Consider the following 21,127-nt stretch of genomic DNA (forward strand, 5'->3'; position numbering starts at 1 on the left):
ATAAAAATCTGACAAGAATTATATGTGTGAGAGTGCTTAAAAGAACAGACAGAAGGACCTGTAGAAATTCAAAGAAGCATAACTTCTTAAAAAAAAGTCAGAGACAATTACTTATATTAAACCTTGTTATAAATTTCATAAAACCAAGCATGAATTGCACATGTGTTCGAGAGCTCTTTAATACAAGATGGGACAGACTGATGGATGTCTGGTATTTCTATGTTCCCTGCAATGTATTTTAGCAAAGGACAAACAATAAGTTTGTATACCCAAATGTTGCTAGCTAAATAAAACAGCAGCATAAACCCACCCAGGGATTTTGATGACTTTAATGTGACTAGTTTGTGATTGATCTCACGATTCCCCTTAATTGATTGATGGCATGGTGCTGAACATCCATTTGTAACATTTACATGCATATTCGGGATGTCACAAAATACATATATCTTACTGTTGCATAAGAATGACATACTTAGTCAGATATTTGATGTGCTAGATTACAAAGTATGTAAGAGTACACATAAATATATGTCAAATAACTCAGACAAAATATTCTGACTGTGATGCTTAAATGTCATGTGCTTGGCATAGATCCCCAAAACAAATATAAATTTTAAAATCTTTGGCTTTTCCTTGCAGGGATTGAAATCATGATTTCATCTGCTAGTGGTAACAATATTTTTTTTAATCCTCTTGCTCAGTCTGTAGTTTTATCTGTTTTGTTATGTTTATATTTGTTTCTCTTTTGGTTGATTTTCTTTTTTATTGCCATGGTATTGTCAGTGTCATCCACTAGTATCATCTGCCTTTCTTTCTCATACCACTGATAAATGTAACTGAAATATAGGACAAAGTTTAAGTCAAATGCTTGATATTTACAAAGGTGTTCCTCAGGGATCTATACTTGGCCCTGTATTATTTAATGTCTTTATTAATGACATCTTCCTTTTTTGTTCTTGTTTCAAAATTCCAATAGGAAACATGTATTACATTATTGTAGTAATTAAATCTTCCTTTTTGTAAAACACTGTGAATTATATAACTATGCCAATGATAAAACCTTCTCTAAATCTGGCACTTCTCTGGAATTAGTTATTAAACCCTAGCTTAGAGGAAGATAGTAACTCCCTAATATCATGGTTCTAATCTAACCAAATGCAGGCAAACCCAGAAAAATTCCAGGCAATCACAAAAGGCAAAAAATAAACATGCACAAAATACAGTCTTCAATCTAAACTGCATCAGTATTCAATGTGATGATGAAGTGAAACTTCTAGGTGTAACCATGGACTTTAAACTGGATTTCAATACACACATCTCAAATTTTGTAAAAAAGCAGCAAAACAACTAAACGTATTAAAAAGACTATCTAAACTTACCATTTATCTCTCTTTCATCCATTCAACTTCAGCTATTGTCCACTTACATGAAACTTTTGCAGTGAACAAAACACCCAAAAAATAAAAAAAATACAAGAACAATCACTCAGATTTATTTACGACGACTACAAAAGCTCTTATAACATTCTACAGGAAGAGTCTAAACTATGCTGCCTCCAGGTACAGGATAGCTGATGTGCCGCGACCGAAAACAACAAGGTATGGTAAGAAAAGCTTTGGTTACGAGACAACAAGACTGTGGAATGCCTTTCCTAATGAGGCAAGGAGTTTATCAACCTTTGGTCAGTTCAAAAATTCTATTTCCACTTGGGTTTTTTCAGAAAATTGTACCTGTAAATAATGACAACTTTTTTAGCCTGCTTGAGCTTTATTTATATCTATTTATCTTTTTAAACTTAATATATAATAGTTTGCTGTCTTTAGCTATAACTAATAAGCTGTGTTAGCTGTTTATTAGCCTGTTCTGGGTCAGAAACTTTGTCTTAGGTATTGGTATTTGATGGTGGATCTTGGAAAGTCTCTGTTAAATTTATTTGTAACTTTTGTAGATTCTAGGCATTTTATACACTTGTCTATCATTTGGTATGTTTGCAGTGGCGTAGGAGTAGACTGAAAAGTTGAAAGAGGGGACAAACTTTCTGAAAGTGACATCATTTGGTCTGTGGTGCAGGGTTGTCTCATTGGCAATCATACCACATCTTCTCATTCTTATAAGCAAAATTTTTAGTCTAGGAGTTTGTCAATGTCCTAATGTCCTCTTTCATTTTCATTATCAATAATTTTTGCCTCCCTAGCTCCTTTGCAAGTGTGTTGACCTCTTAATGTCATTTAGAGGGTGGTTGGTGTTCCGTTTCAATGACATACACTGATATTTTTTCATTATTTATTAAAAAAAATTCAATTAGCCAAAAATATAAATTTCATTTGTAAAAAATACAAAATTTGGTAGACTACAAAGCACTCTTAACAATATGGTATATCACTAACTATAGTAAATGTATTTGCACAGAAAATGCACACTAAGGCTATCCAATAAATATAATGCTTGTTTAACAGTCATAGGAGTTTGAAATTTTGAAACAGGATTTTCTTTTATCTAAAGTACATTTGCTATTGTTATAATTTTTGTGAAAAAAATATGAAATACTTATTTTTTAAGATTATATTTTAAGAACTTATTGTCTCTAAATAAATGAATAAATAAATTACGTGTCTAAAATCAATTAAAATCTGATTCTTCAAATTCTTTAACATCATACAAAGTTACAAAATGAAATAATTTAGTGAAATATTCTGACAGGGGAGAAAAGTCCTGCGATAAAAACCAAAGACAAACATTTTACTGAATAGCCTAAAAAACACAACCTATACATGCACTTTTTTATTTATAACAATCAAACAGCAGTTATAATGTCTCACAAAATATGGCCAAGTTAATATGATCTGGAAGACTGCTCAAGTTTAAAGTATTGTGACATACTATCTTTTTTACAAGTAGATTTGTTTTGTCTTCTGTCTTTAAAATAAAAATCATTGACCTTATATATAAAAATTTGGAATGTTTTGTAAAGATATGATAATGTAGATAAATAGCAAATCATATAAAATATAAAGACCATAACAATATCCTAAAGCAAAAGAATGTGTAGAATTTCGATAACAAGAAAAAATAAATCTGTAAAAATGTAAATAATCTCTATAAGGGAATATCAATATTGAAAATCTGTCATATTATGCTCTTGATAAAAAAAAAATATAAAAAAAAATTTAATAAGTATAGAAGTCCTATTTTGATTTATTTGCAAATTTTATATTTAAATTTGCATACATATCTTTGCATAGATGGTATAAAAAATTGTGACAGTAATATAGAACATGGTAAAGTAATAGAACTCGCTAGGGAGTATCATTCTTGGATTAAAATATTAAATTCTGCAGGAGTATCAAAAATGACATTTTAAGTGAGATAAATAATTGAAAACAGCCATTTAAAAATCTTAAGTCTTACTATTTCTTTTCTAATAACAAGACACAACGAAAGATAAAAATTTTGAAAATAGTTCGTAAAACCTTAACATTGATTTTCTTATCTTGAAAGGATAATTTTTGTTCGATTTGTTTGAGACAACATGCTTATAAAATCATGTGTACAATCCATGAAATTTATTAAATATTTTGATATTTTATTACATCCAATAAATTTAAGTGAACAATTTGTTCTGACGGCAAGATTATATAGTAAAAAGTCTTCGTTTTACAACATCGTTGTTCCCTCACTATATCCTGTTCTTTGATGTCCTTTGTCATCATCTCTGAAAATAAAAAAAATAAAAATTTTAATAATTATGCATATTATTTTACTGAAAAGACTGAATCATTGGTCTGTGATTGATACATTTTCCTTTTCAATAGATTGATTGTTGTTTGCTTTATGTCCAGTGGCAAATATTTCATTCATTTTTAGAGTGAAAATATTAAATATTTAAGATTTATCAAAAATTTATGGCACAAGACAGTTTTCCTGCTATTTGCTGGTACTAGTGAAAATTCATCAAGAATGATGTCTGGAGGTATTGGGACATTGTTCAATATTATAAATCAAAATTTAATAAATCATATATTTAAAATACATTTTATCATTAACTCAGTGTATTTTTAAAAAAAAATCTATGAGGCATGTTCTTGTCTTGATCTATATTCATAAATAGATAATCTGAATGAGACAAGAATTTAATTTCTGAATTACAAAAAAATCATGCATAGATATCATGTAGATGAATAATAATTCTGATTTAAAAAAAACTTAAATAAGATATAAATATATATTTGCTATATCTTATAATGAGCATAATTGAGAATGAAAATAATCAATATATGTTCATCCACTACTCTACTGTACTAACATACTAATTCTGAACCTAATTTAGTTATAGACATGCTCGGGACTTACACAGAGTACCAATACTCTGATTTCATCTCATACACCGAGCCCCTACGAACACCCATACTAGGAGCAGTAGCTCCCTCTACAATTTCAACTTCCTGTACGTTTCCGTCGTCTGCTGTTTCCCCAGACACATACTCTACTTTGTATTTGCTTCTGTTAGAAAATCATAGCAGAAATGAAAAACGGTCAACAAGTAATTTTTGTAAGGTGCTGTTGCTTTTGATATATATAAAAAAATGTTGGCTAAAAACATATGAAATTTTGGATAACCTTAGATACTCCGTAACAACCAGAATTTTTGCCTTTTTTGATGATTTTTGTCAATTTCATCAAACTTTTGCATACCTATGTCGTCATAATAGTAAAATTACTGATGTATGTCTTTGATTTTAAACTTTTAATATAGTTTGTAAGGCAATGAAAAACTAATTTGAGAACTATGATAAAATGAGGTAAAAAAGGGCTCTAAGCATCACATATCCTTTCATCAAATTTTTCTTTTTTCACTACTACTGACTGCATGCTTACACAAAAACAGAGAATACACTTTTCTTTAGTTCATTTTTCTTTTAGTCCATATTTCAATACTTTCAGCAACTATTTTCTTATAAATGTAGACACTTACTCTTGATAGAGTGGATTTACTGCTGAAGCTACCCCTTCTGTGGCCCCTGTATGATGTGCTTGTACAGTTTCTCCTTCAAATGTCATGTTGATCTCTCCTAATTCTTTGACTGGTTCATCTGGTGGCACATACATGTTTAAACTCTGAATAAAACAATCAAATATATTTAATAATAAAACTTCTTTTTAAAGACACAGAAAATTAGTTAAATAATAAGGTTTTGAGATGTTATTCATTTTGGCAAAAATTATGCTGCTAGGTCGCAGTGTCCTTGTTAATGACATCTTAACCTATCAATAGCCATAACAGTAGTATACCCACAATGCAGCAGTATTTCTGAACTGGTCCATTGGAACTGAATTTACCTGACAATTTTTCATCAATGACAAAAATCTATCAAAAGTATATTTGAAATATTTCATACCTGTGTTTCATATTCTCTAAGGAAATCTGGTGGTTCCATAAACTCCGGATGATCATATGTTTCATAAGGTTTGTAGTTGATCATATATTTAGTGTATCTGTAAAGGAAAAACACATTTGTTTAGAGAGTAAGTATCAATGTATTGGTATGAATGTTCAGGTTTGGAATTCTGAGGAAAGTAGCAGTCTCAAATTATAGAAATTTAGACCCTTCCTATATACCATTTCATGAAACATAAGTATTCATTCTAAATCCTGTAACTGACCATTAACTTTGACTAAAGTATAATTTTCATGTGGTTTACATTACAAATATGACACTATATTAATCTTCTTTATTTCTAAAACATAAATATTCTAAATCCTGTAACTGACCATTAACTTTGACTAAAGTATAATTTTCATGTGGTTTACATTACCAATATGACACTATATTAATCTTCCTTATTTCTAAAACATAATTGCTGCAGGAACTATTTCCCTACCATTAAGAAATCTTTCTCTTATTCTTGTCTCAATTGCTTGAACATTTGAGTACAGACTTCAATTCACAGTTTGAGAACCTAAAGGACTATGGGTAATTTCATTGTTTGTATAATAAATGAAAAAAATGTCATATCATTGGCTGAATTTCCATTGTTTAGGACATTGTTAGCCAATGATAAAGTTTAGGTGTAAGATTTTGAAAATATTACCCAGAAGGCTTTGGATTCTGAAAAGGTGAATTATCACTAGAAAAAAAAAAATTTCTAGCTATTTTCAATATGGTTACCTTGACGATGTGAAGATAATAACGATTATTCCCACAATGCAAAGCAGGATGGAAATTGCTACCAAGGCGATGAGTGCTGCCCAAGGATCATCCAACCACCAAACATAAGATTTTGTTATTCTTGTCCTGACTGCCTGTGCATCTAAATATGGCGGACGAATGTTTTCAACTGTGACATCATCATCTTTAAGGATGTTACCGATTTCATTGATTTTGGTGCCAGTAAACAGGGTACCGTCATCAGTATTCTTAATCAGCTTGAACTGAGTATTGGGTCTAACCATTACAAAAGTTATGTCAGTTCTGAAAAGAAATAAACAAGAGAAAATGATGCGTTGCTCGATTTGTATATATTCAAAGAAATGATTTAACGATTAAAATATTGATGATAAACTGTTGGTGAACATTCTGTCTGTACCTCCTTTTTGTCACAGGTAAAATGCCGTTTTGATTCTGATACTGATTTTCATTGTGCAGAAAAATATTGCAAAGAAATTTCTTTTAAAAGAATGCATGTAATATTCCCAGCATTGATTTTGTCAACAATGTTTATAATTTTAACATTGTTCACTATTATTGACATTGTGTTAATAAATTTTACTTTGTTCACTTATAACTTACATTGTGTTGATAACTTCAACATTGTTCAATAATAACTTACACTGTGTTCATTGTTCAGAAATTTAACATGGTATTAACTTATAACTAACACTGTTTATAACTTTTACAGTTCTATTTATAACTTACGCTGTATTTATAACATTCAGATCTTCGTCTCTCTTTTTCTCAATATTATCTATCAACACAATATTTCCTGTATTGGCCTGCAGTTGTCTGAAAAATAGATGATGTCACATGGTAATAAATTGATACCGGTAAATATAATTTTCTTTTCAGCTCATCTTCAAACATATTAGAATATAAAAAAAATATGTAATGGTAATACACCATGTCTAGCTAACACTATCACATTTCCATGTTTCTTGAACTGTAAATACAGGGCTTATTTTAATAAGCTGACATCATAATAAAGATGAATAGCTTAGCATAGAATATTGCATCATCAATAGACCACTTTTGAGTGTGTTGCATTTCCGTCAAAAACTTTTAGTAAACATCATTCGTGTGTTTAGGGGCATCGTCATATCCTTCCCATGTTGAGGGAGCGATTAAAAAATATGATGCTATATTGCACGAAATTATTCGGCAAATTAATTAGGAAATTGTGATTAAGTACCTACGGAACAAACATTATTTCTAGTTTATCTTGCATAATGACGATCACAAAGACGCTTGATGAACTTTAACAAGAAAGTGGTCTATTGACATTGATTGCCTGAGAAAAATGTATGTAAACATTAAAAGTGGGTTATTATTTGAAACAATAGATTGAATTAGTCTACTTTTCAAGTTGATGTGACCACAACTTTATTGTAAACTATCTAAAACCAACACTTTATACCAATATGAGAAGGTCGAACAGGCGACAGACTGACTTAAAGACATAATGCCCTTATCTATCAAAGACATGGCATAACCTAAAGCAGGTGTGTACGATTATGAATGCCAAAAGGTCCAATAAAACAAATCACAAAATAAGACCAAAAGACATAAGAGAAAATGATAGAGTAGAAGATTAAAATCATCAATTCATTATCCAATATCAATGAATTATTAAATATAAAAACAGCATTTTTTAATATAAGAATGAGATGCATCTTTTATGGTAATTTCATAAAGTAGTTACTAAATGCTTTAGTACCATTTAAAATATATCAATACATTCCAAACTCTAAGTTTTGAAATATATATCAACAAAAAACAGAATATCTTACTGTCTAATTGATTCTTGTTTTGCAGTAGCACCTTCCACAGATAAACTTGCTACCAATATAAATCTGTGTATATCGAAAACTGTGTTAATCTGTAAGAAAAAACAAACACAATTATCATATCAGTATGCATTTAAAGGTAGATGTATAATAATTTATAAAAAATAGTAATACCTTATTTTTTATCATAAAAATCATTAATAGTATAGCCTTTTGTATGATAACAAATACTGATATATAAATATTATGCAGAACTATTAATTCTGATAGTACATTCTGAGGCAAAATTACTGAATGTCAGCTATTATTTTTCAGTCAAAGAAATAACAATTTTTCCAGTATTTTTCATGATATCAGGCTAATAAGACATATATATATATAGCCACTGTTCAACTATGATTGATGATCTTTTTTACGTTTTTGTGTTAGTTCTCTTTAATAAAGTTTTACTAGTATCTTACGTATAGTTTAGCTGTATCTGAAAGCTGATCTTCATATCGAGGAGCTTGGTCTCTAACTTCCAAATCATACACCATTGGTAAAGCATTAAAGTCTGTTGCGTCTGCTGAAAAATCGCTTTTCGTGCTAATGACCCCATCTGTTGTATCTATTTTAAAATTGGCACTGCTGCTAATGGAATAACTCAATTGTCCAAAGATACCCGCTTCATTATCTACAGCCTGGCAGAAAAGGGAAAAAGTCAAATTCAAGTTTGTTTGTTTCTTTTCCATTTCTTTTAATATAAGTTACGAAGAATAGTTTATTTTAGTATCTCCCCTTTCTTTCACTATTAGGTACATAAGAACATCTTTTGATTCTCCCCTTTCTTTCACTATTAGGTACATAAGAACATCTTTTGATTCTCCCCTTTCTTTCACTATTAGGTACATAAGAACATCTTTTGATTCTCCCCTTTCTTTCACTATTAGGTACATAAGAACATCTTTTGATTCTCCCCTTTCTTTCACTATTAGGTACATAAGAACATCTTTTGATTCTCCCCTTTTCTTTCACTATTAGGTACATAAGAACATCTTTTTATTCTCCCCTTTTCTTTCAATATAGGTTGCAAAGGACAGTCTTTTTTTCTCTCCCCTTACTTTCAATATAATATACAAAGTAAAATTGAGAATGGAAATAGGGAATGTGTCAAAGAGACAACAACCCGACCATAGATCAGACAACAGCCGAAGGCCACCAATGGGTCTTCAATGCAGCGAGAAACTCCCGCACCCGGAGGCGTCCTTCAGCTGGTCCCTAAACAAATATGTATACTAGTTCAGTGATAATGGACGCCATACTAAACAATAAATTATACACAAGAAACTAAAATTAAAAATGATACAAGACTAACTAAGGCCAGAGGCTCCTGACTTGGGACAGGCGCAAAAATGTGGCGGGGTTAAACATGTTTTTTGAGATCTCAACCCTCCCCCTATACCTCTAGCCAATGTAGAAAAAACAAACGTACAACAGTACGCACAGTAAATCTCAGTTCAAGAGAAGTCCGAGTCCGATGTCAGAATAGGAAACAAAAGAAAATAAACAAAATGACAATAATACATAAATAACAACAGACTACTAGCAGTTACTGACATGCCAGCTCCAGACCTCAATTAAACTGATTGAAAGATTATGTCTTCATCATATGAATATCAGGCACAATCCCTCCTGTTAGGGGTTTAGTATTATACCGTCATATAATATATGAGAAAAACATAACCTGTGTCATGCCAACAACTGGTTTCAGAATAAATATGTTTAATTCCGATGCAAAGACCTTATAAGTGAATCAATATTAAAGCCAAAATATGCAATCTTTAATGACCTGACAACAGTATCATAACTATATCCCTTCTTAATAAGTCTGTTTAAAGGTTTTGTTAGCTTTTGAGGTGAATACTGACATTTTTGTGCTTTGTAAAGAATATTACCATAAAAGATTGGATGTGAAATACCCGAAGGTATAAGATGTCTGCATGTTGAGTTATATTTACGAATGATGTCGTTATACTGATGATAAAATTGAGTAAATGTTTTGACTAGTTTATGATATCGAAAACCCTGGTGTAATAATTTTTCAGTAATACATAAATTTCTTTCGCTAAAATCTAATACATTGTTACATACACGAGCGAATCGTACAAGTTGAGATATATAAACACCATAAGATGGTGACAAGGGAACGTCATCATCTAAAAATGGATAATTAATGATAGGAAATGAAAAATCATCTCTTTTATCATAAATTTTTGTATTAAGCTTCCCGTTAATGATATAGATATCAAGATCGAGGAAAGGACAGTGGTCATTGTTAGTATTAGCTTTATTTAAAGTAAGTTCAACAGGATAAATTTCTTTAGTATACATACTGAAGTCGTCATTATTGAGAGCCAATATATCATCCAAATATCTAAAAGTATTGTTAAATTTTTGTATAAGATGTTGTTTCGATGGGTCTTTGCTGTTTTTAGTCATAAATTGTAACTCATAACAATACAAAAACAGGTTCGCAATAAGTGGTGCACAGTTAGTCCCCATTGGAATTCCGACAAGTTGACGATATACGGATTTCTCCAAAGCGAACAAAAATGTTATCAAGTAAAAATTCAAGGGCAGATATAGTATCAAAGCATGTCCAATTGACATAGCTCTTTTGTTTGTTGCTACTGAAAAATGACCTAAAAGAGTTTGAACATATGTATTCTCATTCCGATTTTTTAAATGCCCATTTAATTAGGTGTGTGAATTTTTTCTTAATAAGAATATGAGGCAAAGTGGTACATAGGGTAGAAAAATCAAAACTTTGAACAGATTCAAAATCACCAATATATGCATGCAATTTATCAAGTACTTCCAACGAGTTTTTGACACTCCAAAAGTAGTTAATTCCACTATTTTCAAAGGCCTTATTTGAACAAAGGACTATTTTTTAATTTTCTCCCCTTTCTTTAATATAAGCTAAAAATGCCAGTTTTTATTTTCTCCCCTTTCTTTCGGGACAGTTTTTCATTATCTCCCCTTTCTTTTAATATAAGTTAAAAAAAACACAAAAATTATCTTATCCTTACAAACAAATTCTGAACATGTCATGAGGCTATCTACTTAGATTTATTCCATTGCAATGTAAACAAGAGGAAATCTAATGTTGACAAACTCCCCATTATTTGGAAATGACAAAGTCCATGCATGTATTGCAATTGGAAAATATGGATTACGTTTTCAAGAACATTCTTAATACTGTACTTACCCTTATGACATTTGTCACCAATGAATCTGCCTTTGTGTCAGAAGTGACGATGGCAAAATATTTATCAGCAACATCTGCGTTACTATGAGATGGATAGACTGGGAAAATAAACTGTGGTGAGATATCGTTGACATCTATAACGTTAATGTGTACTACAGTCCTTGGCCAAGTATTCCATACTGAAAAAATAAATTAGTCATAAATTTACAAATCAAGATATACAGTTCTGAAAGTCAAATGAAAATTAATATAAAAATGTAATCAAGTTTTCTATAAGGTTATTGGAGAATTGCAGTAAATCCTTTCTTTGGTTCAGTGTAGAGAATAAATTTTCTTCTCCCAAAGAAATTGCTTATTTATTACTGAATTTGTTTTTTTTTGCTCTTATCTGAACCTTTTTTTTCTCTTCAAAAATTCTTTCCTTGGTACGACATAAAAAAAACCTAATGTATAAATACATACTGTAGATTTGTCTCTTTCTCCTGTTATTAAAATTATTAGAAGCCACATCTATAGTTAATCGGTATCGGTTCTTCTTTTCATAATCCAGATTTGATTGTAGAGTCAGATTACAAAACTTTGAGTATGTAGAAGGCCTGATGCTGAATAATGATTGAGATCCAAGGTTTTCATTTCCATCTGTAATTGTACAAAGCACTGTATTGACTCCCTGGTTCTCCACTCCCAGTGACGTTACTGAAAATGGAACTTGTACATTTTCTAGAATGTCGATGCTGTAAAAGATCAAATAAGAGAATAACAGCAATATTTTTTAGTGTTACAGATTAGAGATCTATTTGTTATGTATTTGAGATACTATAAATTGAGAAATTAATGCATGCATTAAATATTGGGAATTCTTGACCCCTGGCAAAAATGTGAAATCTTGTTAATGCGATTTAAAAATTGTTATGAAGGAAAATCATTAATTAAATTATGAATTCAAGTTTTTATTTCTATGAACCTAATACTCTCACATTTTTTGGGAAATAAATATTCTGGCCTGGTAATAACTGTAAATGAAAAATCTTACTCAAGACTAGATGAAAAAGAACATTCTGCGATACAAAATGCAGCCAATCACATGAAATAATTGTGTACAGAATTGAAAATAAATTTTCATGCAAAAAAAGTTCACGAGACGAGCAAAAGGTGAAAATGAATAATCAGTCAGAAAAAATCCCCCCCCCGTGAATATCAAATGTTCGCCCTCTCACCATATTCTGGCTGAGTAAATCCGTATTGTTCTTATATGTTTAAACTTACACATATTCTGGCCGCGTAAATCCTAATTGTCCTTCCTGCACGGCAGTATATGACAAATTAGCTATCAGTGTAGCATCACTACATTTCTCCTTCCAGCTCTTGTCGCAAACTCTGACAGTGGTCTATAATATATAGAATTTTTACGTAAGTCCGTGCAATTGTAACAGCAAAGATAAATATACTGTACAATTTTAAACGCTTAAGGTTTCTACAGAAAAAGCTATCAAAAGGCTGTAAGTTGCCTTCTAGAACCTTGCAAGTTGAATGTAGAAAAGAGTATAACTAGTAATCAAATAGCAATATTGTGTGCACCTTGTATGTAAATCAGGCAGCTCATATATACATATTGGGGACCGACCGTGCAAGACCCTAATGGGTAGTTAAGGTCGTTAAAAACCCCCCTCGTCGTCGTCAACATATTGGTTGTTCTTACATGCATAAAATATCTAACATAATGTTTTAAAGAAATCTGAATCTAACAAAATCATCAATGTACATGTGTAAATTTGCTGATACATATATAATATAGGCCTAGATCCAAGTGGAAAGCATCTCAAATATATGCCAGATATTCACATTCATTCAGCTTTCAATGCGTCTTATTTAATGCATTTTTTTGTTTAAGTTAAACAAGAAAGATGACATTTAAGCAATAATTGGACTTCAAAATAAAAGTAGATGATTTTCAACTTCTACTAGCGGTACATTATTTTTTAAAACTCTTTATGTTATTTAAATACAATTTTTATTAACTAGATCAGGGAAGATAAAAAAAAAATATGTACAGATTGATAAAATGAATTGATGCAAATAAGTTGGATGCTTTAAATATCGTTGAGAAAATAGTCCTGTTCATTTGAATTTTATCTAGAAACTTTGTTCTTTATAAAGTTAATAAATAGTGATCTTTGACCCCTTTTATTATACCTGGACTGATGCAGGTTTAGGATCTTGAAGATTTAATGGCTGTGCTATAAATACATCTCCAAGAGCAGAAACTCCAAAGTAACGGGAATAATCGGTGTCTTCTACCACAGAGAACTCAAACTGAGCATTAGGAGTCTGAAAATAAATATTTCTATGTTATATAAAAACAAAACTAATCAACAGACACAACTATTGTCAACAAATGTCTTAAAAAAAGCATATATTACCAATTTAGTTCTCAAAATTACTGAATGATACTCAAGTACACATTGACACTGCTATTTCTTGATCTTAAAGGAGCTTCAAGTTTCATAACATTCCATGAAGGTTTGATAAAGTTATTGATGTTTTAAAAAAGTTTGTCCACAGCTGAACCTAAATGTGGAAGCTGCTGACAACAACAGACTATGTTTGCTATGTCTTGCATGCTCAGAGAAACCAACCAGTAAGTCTATGGAAAAAGAAAAAGTTACAACAAACATTGCAAGTTAACCTTAACAATACCGGTACTTACATTGGCACTAAGTGGGATATTTATATCAAGATCTGTTGCTGGAAGCCTCTCTAGAACTGTTCCAGATTTCTGTTTATCAGAAGCTGATACTTTATATTCAGTCTGGTTGAATGTTGGTGCAAACTGATTTCTGACAATCGTAATAACAACACTGGCTGTGGCAGCCTTTGGCTGAGCTGAAACATCCTTTGCCACAATTGTTAACTGAAAAATAAAACACGAACTTTCTGAAATCATTTAGTTGAAAAGATCTGTATCTTTCTATATGTTTGAAGAGTAGGATCCAGGGGAAGGGGACAAGGAAAAACTTTTTGAAATCTTTACAACAGCTATAACTTTTCTTTCAATATGTTATAAGGGGTGGATCCGGTGGTGGTAAGGAGGCCATGGCTACCTTATGGCCAAACATTTTTTTTAACCTGAATACACAACTGATAATTTAATTTTTCTCAATACTGATTCTTCCAATAAAAGTTTTAAATCCAGTCTTGTTTTAGTTTTACTGTGAAAATTACACTTTCTTATTAAAATTGACATCTGGAATGTGTAACAGAAAAGGTAGAAAAAATGTTTGGTAGTTATAAATTATAGGGACTTTTCACCAAATCATTGATTTCTAGGAAAAGAGTTCTTAAATTCATTGAAACCATTGACAAATAAAGTAGAATACTGATTTCCATGCAACAAAATATGTGCAGAAATATTTCTAAACAAGGATAAAAAATTTTTTTTTAACTTACAGTGTATTACTATACTAAAATAGAATTCAATGTGTAGATGAATTGTATTGAAAACTCACCACACTATTCTCTCTCTATTTCTCTCTCTCTCTCCGGTGTTCAGACTGCTTTACTCTTTATCTTATATTTGTATATTAGGAAAAAAAAAAAAATTGCTTCCTAATAAAAAGATGTATTTGATTAGATAATATCAATAGATTTATATATTATATATTGTTATTATTTGTGTATATTATGTTGTAAATTGGAAGTTATAAATAATAAAAATTAAAAAAAAAAAAAAAACTTACAGTGTATTGGTTTGCTGATTCGTCTGTTGTCAAAGATCTCGAAAGGTAGATTTGACCGGACGTTTGACTAATTGTGAAGAATGGGAATTGTGATACAGGGTTTGTGGCGTTAATCTGGTAACGTAAAATTCCACTTGAACTAGTTGCACTAGTTACACTGTCTAAATCTTTAGCGGTAACAGTCGTCACGATGTCAGCATTAGGATGGTATTCTGATATCTGTACGTTATATCTATTGTTGTCAAAGGTTGGTCCATAAATATTTCTCCTGATATTGATAATCACTTTAGCGGAATCTGTCTGTGGTGAATTGGTTAGATCTTTTACATTCACTGTCAACTGAAAATAAAAAATAATTTACATTAAAAAGATAACTGTTATTTTACCCGATATATTATTGAATCTCCAACAGTAATTAAGTTTAAATTTTCGCAAAAGTATGAATAGAAAAAACTGATTGAACAACATGGTAAAATAAAAAAATAATTTATTCCCAGATTTCAAAATTCATAGTTTGCTGAAGAAATTCTTAATTTGTGTTTGTGCTGTATATGTAGTTACAGGTCTTACATTACAAATCAATGAAAAATAGGAATTACATTTGGTACTGGTATCTATGCATTATTTTTCATATAATTTTAATTTTGACACTACTCTATTGCTTTTTAACTTTTCCCAATTCTCAATTTTAATTGGGTATTGCTGTTAAACGAATCGTTAGTTGAACCATAATCAAGTTGATTCAAAGATGCAAAACAAAATTAAAGACCAAATTCTGAGAATTCAAACTCACATAACTAATTTTACAAAGTTAGAAAACATATCCTGGTATCAAAAAGAACAGAACATTTCATCATGTATTTATTTTAAGAAGGAAAACAGACCACTTTTGGTTGTATCAATATACAAGTACTTACAGTGTATTTAGATGCTTCATCATTGTAAAGATTAGCATTAGTAGAAATAGTTCCCGATGTTGGATCTATCTTGAAGTAGAAAGAGGCTGGCGGATCTTCTACAATAGAATACTCCAATGGATCCTGAAGTAGAAAAATAAGTATATCAAATTTTATTGGATGCATTTTTTTTACGTAAGTCAAGAAAACATATATGAGGGGCCTGATGGGGGGGGGGGGGGGGTGGTCTCAACATGATTCACGAGTTGATTTTTTTGTCAATCACGATTCACAGAAAATAAATTTCCATAATCACGGATCACGAAAATATAAAAAAAAATAATTCGGTAGAAAAACGGATCACAATAGCGAAAATGCGCCGATCATGAAGAACGAAAATAACCCATCAGGCCCCTCATATATGGGGCCCAAGGAAGGCAACTTGAATTTGCCACAATGAGTTGGTGGGAAATATTACGTTGTACAAGTTTAAAATGCATCCAAAAAATGGCTTCTATCAGTTGTTACTCTATTTTCAAAGTGCATTTCCTTGGTACCATGTATATTTTAATGGAACAGCTCTAAGTCAAGTTGAAGTGTACTGTTTCATGGCATCCAATGAATGAAAGCCTGTTTCAAATTATCTATATTTACATTATTTCATTTCATGTATTCTTACGCTTCAGATTTAACAGATACATTCTGCGCATATTTAAAACCTAAAAGAAAAAGTACACCAAAAATATTACAACTTAAGTAGTATCCTTGTTTACTGTTATCTGTGGTAATATAACTATTTATACTGCTTTATTTCCTAATTATAGTAACACAGCTTTATTTTGTGCAATGTCGATTTCATCATGGAACACGTTTTCCACAATCAGGGGTTCATTAAGGGATGAAAATAAGTTTGAAATTTGTGCAACAATTTAAATAGCTATCAATGTTTTAATTCAAGTTGCAGTTTAAAAACAATATTATGTCAATGTCATAAAAATATAAACTTTTTTGTATTCGGCACAAAACTGGGGAAGGGCTTGGTAAAACCTCGCTCTTCCCCAGTTTCTCAGCCTCATACAAAAAAGTTTATATTTTCCTGACATTGACCATTGACCTAATATTGTATATCTATCTTATGCCAGTCTTTTGAGTATATCATTGTTGAGTTGTGTATTTATTTGGTAATATGTTCAGATTGCCACTATCCCTAGCAACAATATGGAGGATACTACTGTTTATTGTTATCCATGGTAAGTTATCTCCCGTTTTGTTTGTCCTTGGAGGATATCATTATCGAGTGGTGCAGTTATTAATGGTAAACCATTGTATAAATATTGTTTTTATTTGAAGCCTGTACTTGAATTATATCATTGGTGGGTTGATTACTGTTTTTATTAAAAAAAAAAAAAGGGGGGGGAAGTAGAACTTCTCAAAGTGACAAGAAAAAAAAAAAAAAAAAACACAAACTTTTTTAGGCTTAAGATTGGAAATTAGTCAGCATCCTCTTTCATTTACTTTTTCAATATTTTTTATTTATTCATTTAAAAATAAATTTTATTTTTGTCCCCCCCCTCCACCCTGCTCTAAGCCCTTTAATATAAACTTACATTGTCATTATCTCTAGCCTGTACTGTGAGGATATTAGTATTGATGGCTGTACTTTCATTGATTGTAATCTCATACTGACTCTGTATGAACTGTGGTGCTGATGGATTTCTCTCAATCATGATTGTAACAGGAATACTGCTCTGTTTCTTTGGAACACCTCCATCCTGTGCTATTACTACAAACTATTTAGAAAAAACAAAAACAAAGCTATTATCATAGCAATGCAGGAATAAAATGTCATGACTGTAAATTTGTTTAAAGAACTAATAATACCTTGTTCTAGGGGAGCCCTTTAGGATATATTGGTCAGCTTTACTATTTTTTAAGAAATCTGCACAATCTGAGCGATTTATATTACACTTATATTTATTATTATAGCTTTATAAACATACAATTTTTTGGAAGTTCAATGGAACAATGAATATTAAAACGTTTTTGGCCACCAAATTAAATGATTTAATTCTGATTCCAAACAAGACCCAAAATATGTATTTACCTGCAAAGAAATAAATTTTTTAAATAAATTTTACCTTGTACTGTTTGAGATTATCTCCCCTTAGATTGTTGATGGTCAGTATTTCACCATTTGATGGGTTAATGTAGAAATAGTCTGCTCCATATGGTGGTACTGTATCTTGTGTACTGAACTTGTATGTTAGTTTACCATTTTCTCCCTATAAAAAAAATATATGAACAGCATATTTTCTAAAACAATTTACAATACTGTGTGTCTACAAGTCAAAAGTAAATAAAAATTCTATGGTACCGTTTCTCTTCAAGTCATCTATCTTTTATAGCTTGAAACTCTCTCTGAAAATTTCCAAGTATTATTTTTCATTCTCTGCTCCTGATTTTTGATTTTTTAGTGGAAACTAATGACGTCAGCAAGTAATGCGAAAACAATACAGAAAGTTTCATTTAAAAAAAATCAAATGTCATAAAAAAACAGTTTAAGATAATTTGTAGTTTCAGAAATTAATAAACATTGATATCAATCACATCAGAAACAATATTGAAGACTTCAACAAGAAAATATTTCCATTTCAGCGTGTTTAAATCAAAAAACATATTAGGAAATGGCAAATACAGAAATACATACCTCATCATCATCAGTGGCATTGACCTTTCCTACCAGGGTCAGTGGATCTGCATCCTCGTTAATTGTAAAGACAGCTGCCCCATGAGTGAATCGTGGATCATTAGGGTTTCTGATAACTGTTATCCTGACAATGGCTTCAGCATATTGGGCTGGATCCTTCTGACGATAACCCACAATTCTTACCTAAATAATCATAAAAAGGTATTTTAGTTTTTATCCCTAATAATTCTAAAAGGTAAAATAATCAATGTATGTACTTTCTACATTTAAATTATAAATTACAATTAATATCTTTTGAGGTATTTTCTCTAAAATATAATTTGCCAAACACATTCTAAAATGAGCTGTGACATAAATGATGTTTTTTTTTTATTTTCTACATGTTCATTCTATTTTAATGTAAGCATAGATGTTTCTAACTTGAAAAAAAAAAAAAAAAACTCATACAACACAAATTTATAGTACTCTAAGGTACATATATGTTTAACTTACAACACAAGTGAGTGCTATAAACATGTACAACTTCCAAGTCAAGTTTTTTAAAAACATAACCTGTATAATTTGTAAAAAAGGTAACAGGATTTATCAAAAATATCATACAGTACAGACCATACAAACTTCTAACACCCAACTCCTCTGAGTGAAAAAAAAAAGTACAATCAAACACTAACAACATGTCCAGGGCTCTCGGTCATAAAACTTTACTTAGTACTCCGAGTACAAAATTTGTGCTCGAAACACCAAATCCATTATTTTGCTTGGTCGGATTCTGAGTCTGAATACAATAATTTTACTCAAAATGTTTATGACCGCAAGGCCAGATGTATGTCAAACTTACGACATAGGACGGTGATCTATTGTCATCCTCTATCAACAGTTTGTTGAGGGTAATAGTTGCAGCATTCCCTATCTTAGTAACATTGAAGAATGTCTTCGCCAAACCATCTCCTCTCATATCATATATAACAACACTCTGTAATAAACAATGATTAATTTTATACTTACTGTGTACATAGGTCCTATTATCAATAAAAATTTGAAAACTGTGGATTTATTATTATGCGTATCAATTTCGTGTGGATTGAAGGAAAAGTGTAATTTTGTAGATTCCTTATTTCATGGTTTGGTCCATAGATTATCTTCATACATGCTGTGCGCATATGTCTTATTGTCAATGAAAGATTCAATACTGTGGATTCAATTTTATTCATGTATATCAATTCTGTATGGATTGACAGAAAAAGTGTATATTCGTAGATACCTGATTTTGAAGTTTGGTCGAAGTCTGCACATAAGCCTTAAGCAGATTTGTACTTTAATGAAAATTTTGTGGTTCACCTTTAACCCTGAAAACCACAAAAATTGGTATCCCACGAATAAAAATGAATGCACACTTTTCCACAGGAGTTATCTAATGGTCACTTCAATTTTACTTTTGATGTGTATTAATGTAACAAGTAACATATGAAAAAAACAATTAACAGTTTGCATAAATTTTTATACATTAAGCAGATTTAAGAATGAAAATTGAGTCATAGAAATTTTTTCTTATATTTCTATTGAATAAAAGATTGATTGATGTATTGCTTGTCAGTGTTTACCACCACTTTCAGCACTATTGGCTATATTGATGAAGCCAGCTTTTATAGGTGGAGGAAGCTGGAGAGAACCACAACCTTCCGCGGCAAACTGGCAAAAACAAAAGATTTTGTATTCATATAGAAGCACAAACTGATATAGCATTATATAAGTACACTTACGCCAGCCAGTGGATCGTTAGCAGTAATGGCAAATACTGTATCACCAATATTAAAATCACTTTCTCTAACAGTGAGGTCATATTCTGACTTGTCAAAGCTAATATCACCGATTCTCTGAATGGTAATTCTGACAGTAGTGGTATCAGTTTTAGCTGGTATTCCTTTGTCTCTTACTCCAACAGTGAACTACAATGTGAAAAATAAAACAGAGTAGTAAAAGCAGAAACCACTGCATTAGAAATTATATAGAGTTATTTCATGGAACAATATATAATCAGTTTCCTTTATATGTACCTATCAGAAAGTTAAAAGAAACTATTGATATCATGCATTTAACTCACAGTGAAGTGTTGACTAGCTGTGTTTATTATGAATGGAAACTTCATGAGTTAAACAAAATGTGTGTTTCATATGACATAAAAGAATATATTTAAATATTAAAAGAATAACTTGCTTACCGTTTGAACTTCTTGTCCATCAGGAACTTCTGTCAGTGGGATACGGGCTGAAATAGATCCATTAACCGAATTGATCTGAAATATTCTGCTCTGAGCCTCTGGTCCAACAAAGTAATACTCAATCGCTCCATTTACAGGGTCCTGAAGTGCAATAAACAGCTTAATTATATAGCAACATAACATTTCCCACAGAACATAATGAAAAATTTGCAACTATTGCAAAATTCTATGATATTGTACTAGTGCAAAAATATCTTCAGACTATTGACTTAATCAGTGACAAAAATTTGTTTGAAGCAGATTTTCAAGCTTTGTTATAC

At 30.9% G+C, this 21,127-nt stretch overlaps 1 protein-coding gene across 1 annotated transcript in view; it reads right to left on the minus strand.

The window, feature by feature from the left end:
- Positions 1-2,269: 2,269 nt before the first annotated feature.
- LOC127708407 (uncharacterized) overlaps positions 2,270-21,127 on the minus strand; it is a 199,676-nt gene continuing 180,818 nt past the window's right edge. Inside the window, exons 158-177 of the mRNA XM_052213279.1 lie at positions 20,808-20,948; positions 20,350-20,535; positions 19,428-19,562; positions 18,590-18,772; positions 18,021-18,164; positions 17,490-17,672; positions 15,904-16,026; positions 14,987-15,325; positions 13,957-14,160; positions 13,443-13,577; positions 12,516-12,637; positions 11,712-11,983; positions 11,250-11,428; positions 8,461-8,679; positions 8,003-8,091; positions 6,915-7,001; positions 6,168-6,470; positions 5,397-5,493; positions 4,973-5,115; positions 2,270-3,712 (exon numbers count right to left, since the gene is read on the minus strand). Of these exons, the coding sequence (XP_052069239.1) occupies positions 3,655-3,712; positions 4,973-5,115; positions 5,397-5,493; positions 6,168-6,470; positions 6,915-7,001; positions 8,003-8,091; positions 8,461-8,679; positions 11,250-11,428; positions 11,712-11,983; positions 12,516-12,637; positions 13,443-13,577; positions 13,957-14,160; positions 14,987-15,325; positions 15,904-16,026; positions 17,490-17,672; positions 18,021-18,164; positions 18,590-18,772; positions 19,428-19,562; positions 20,350-20,535; positions 20,808-20,948 (3,342 nt within the window). The 3' untranslated portion in view covers positions 2,270-3,654. The remainder of the gene's footprint in view (positions 3,713-4,972; positions 5,116-5,396; positions 5,494-6,167; positions 6,471-6,914; positions 7,002-8,002; positions 8,092-8,460; positions 8,680-11,249; positions 11,429-11,711; positions 11,984-12,515; positions 12,638-13,442; positions 13,578-13,956; positions 14,161-14,986; positions 15,326-15,903; positions 16,027-17,489; positions 17,673-18,020; positions 18,165-18,589; positions 18,773-19,427; positions 19,563-20,349; positions 20,536-20,807; positions 20,949-21,127) is intronic.

The sequence above is a fragment of the Mytilus californianus genome, unplaced genomic scaffold (assembly GCF_021869535.1).
Source record: "Mytilus californianus isolate M0D057914Y unplaced genomic scaffold, xbMytCali1.0.p SCAF_7, whole genome shotgun sequence".
NCBI classification, from domain to species: domain Eukaryota; kingdom Metazoa; phylum Mollusca; class Bivalvia; order Mytilida; family Mytilidae; genus Mytilus; species Mytilus californianus.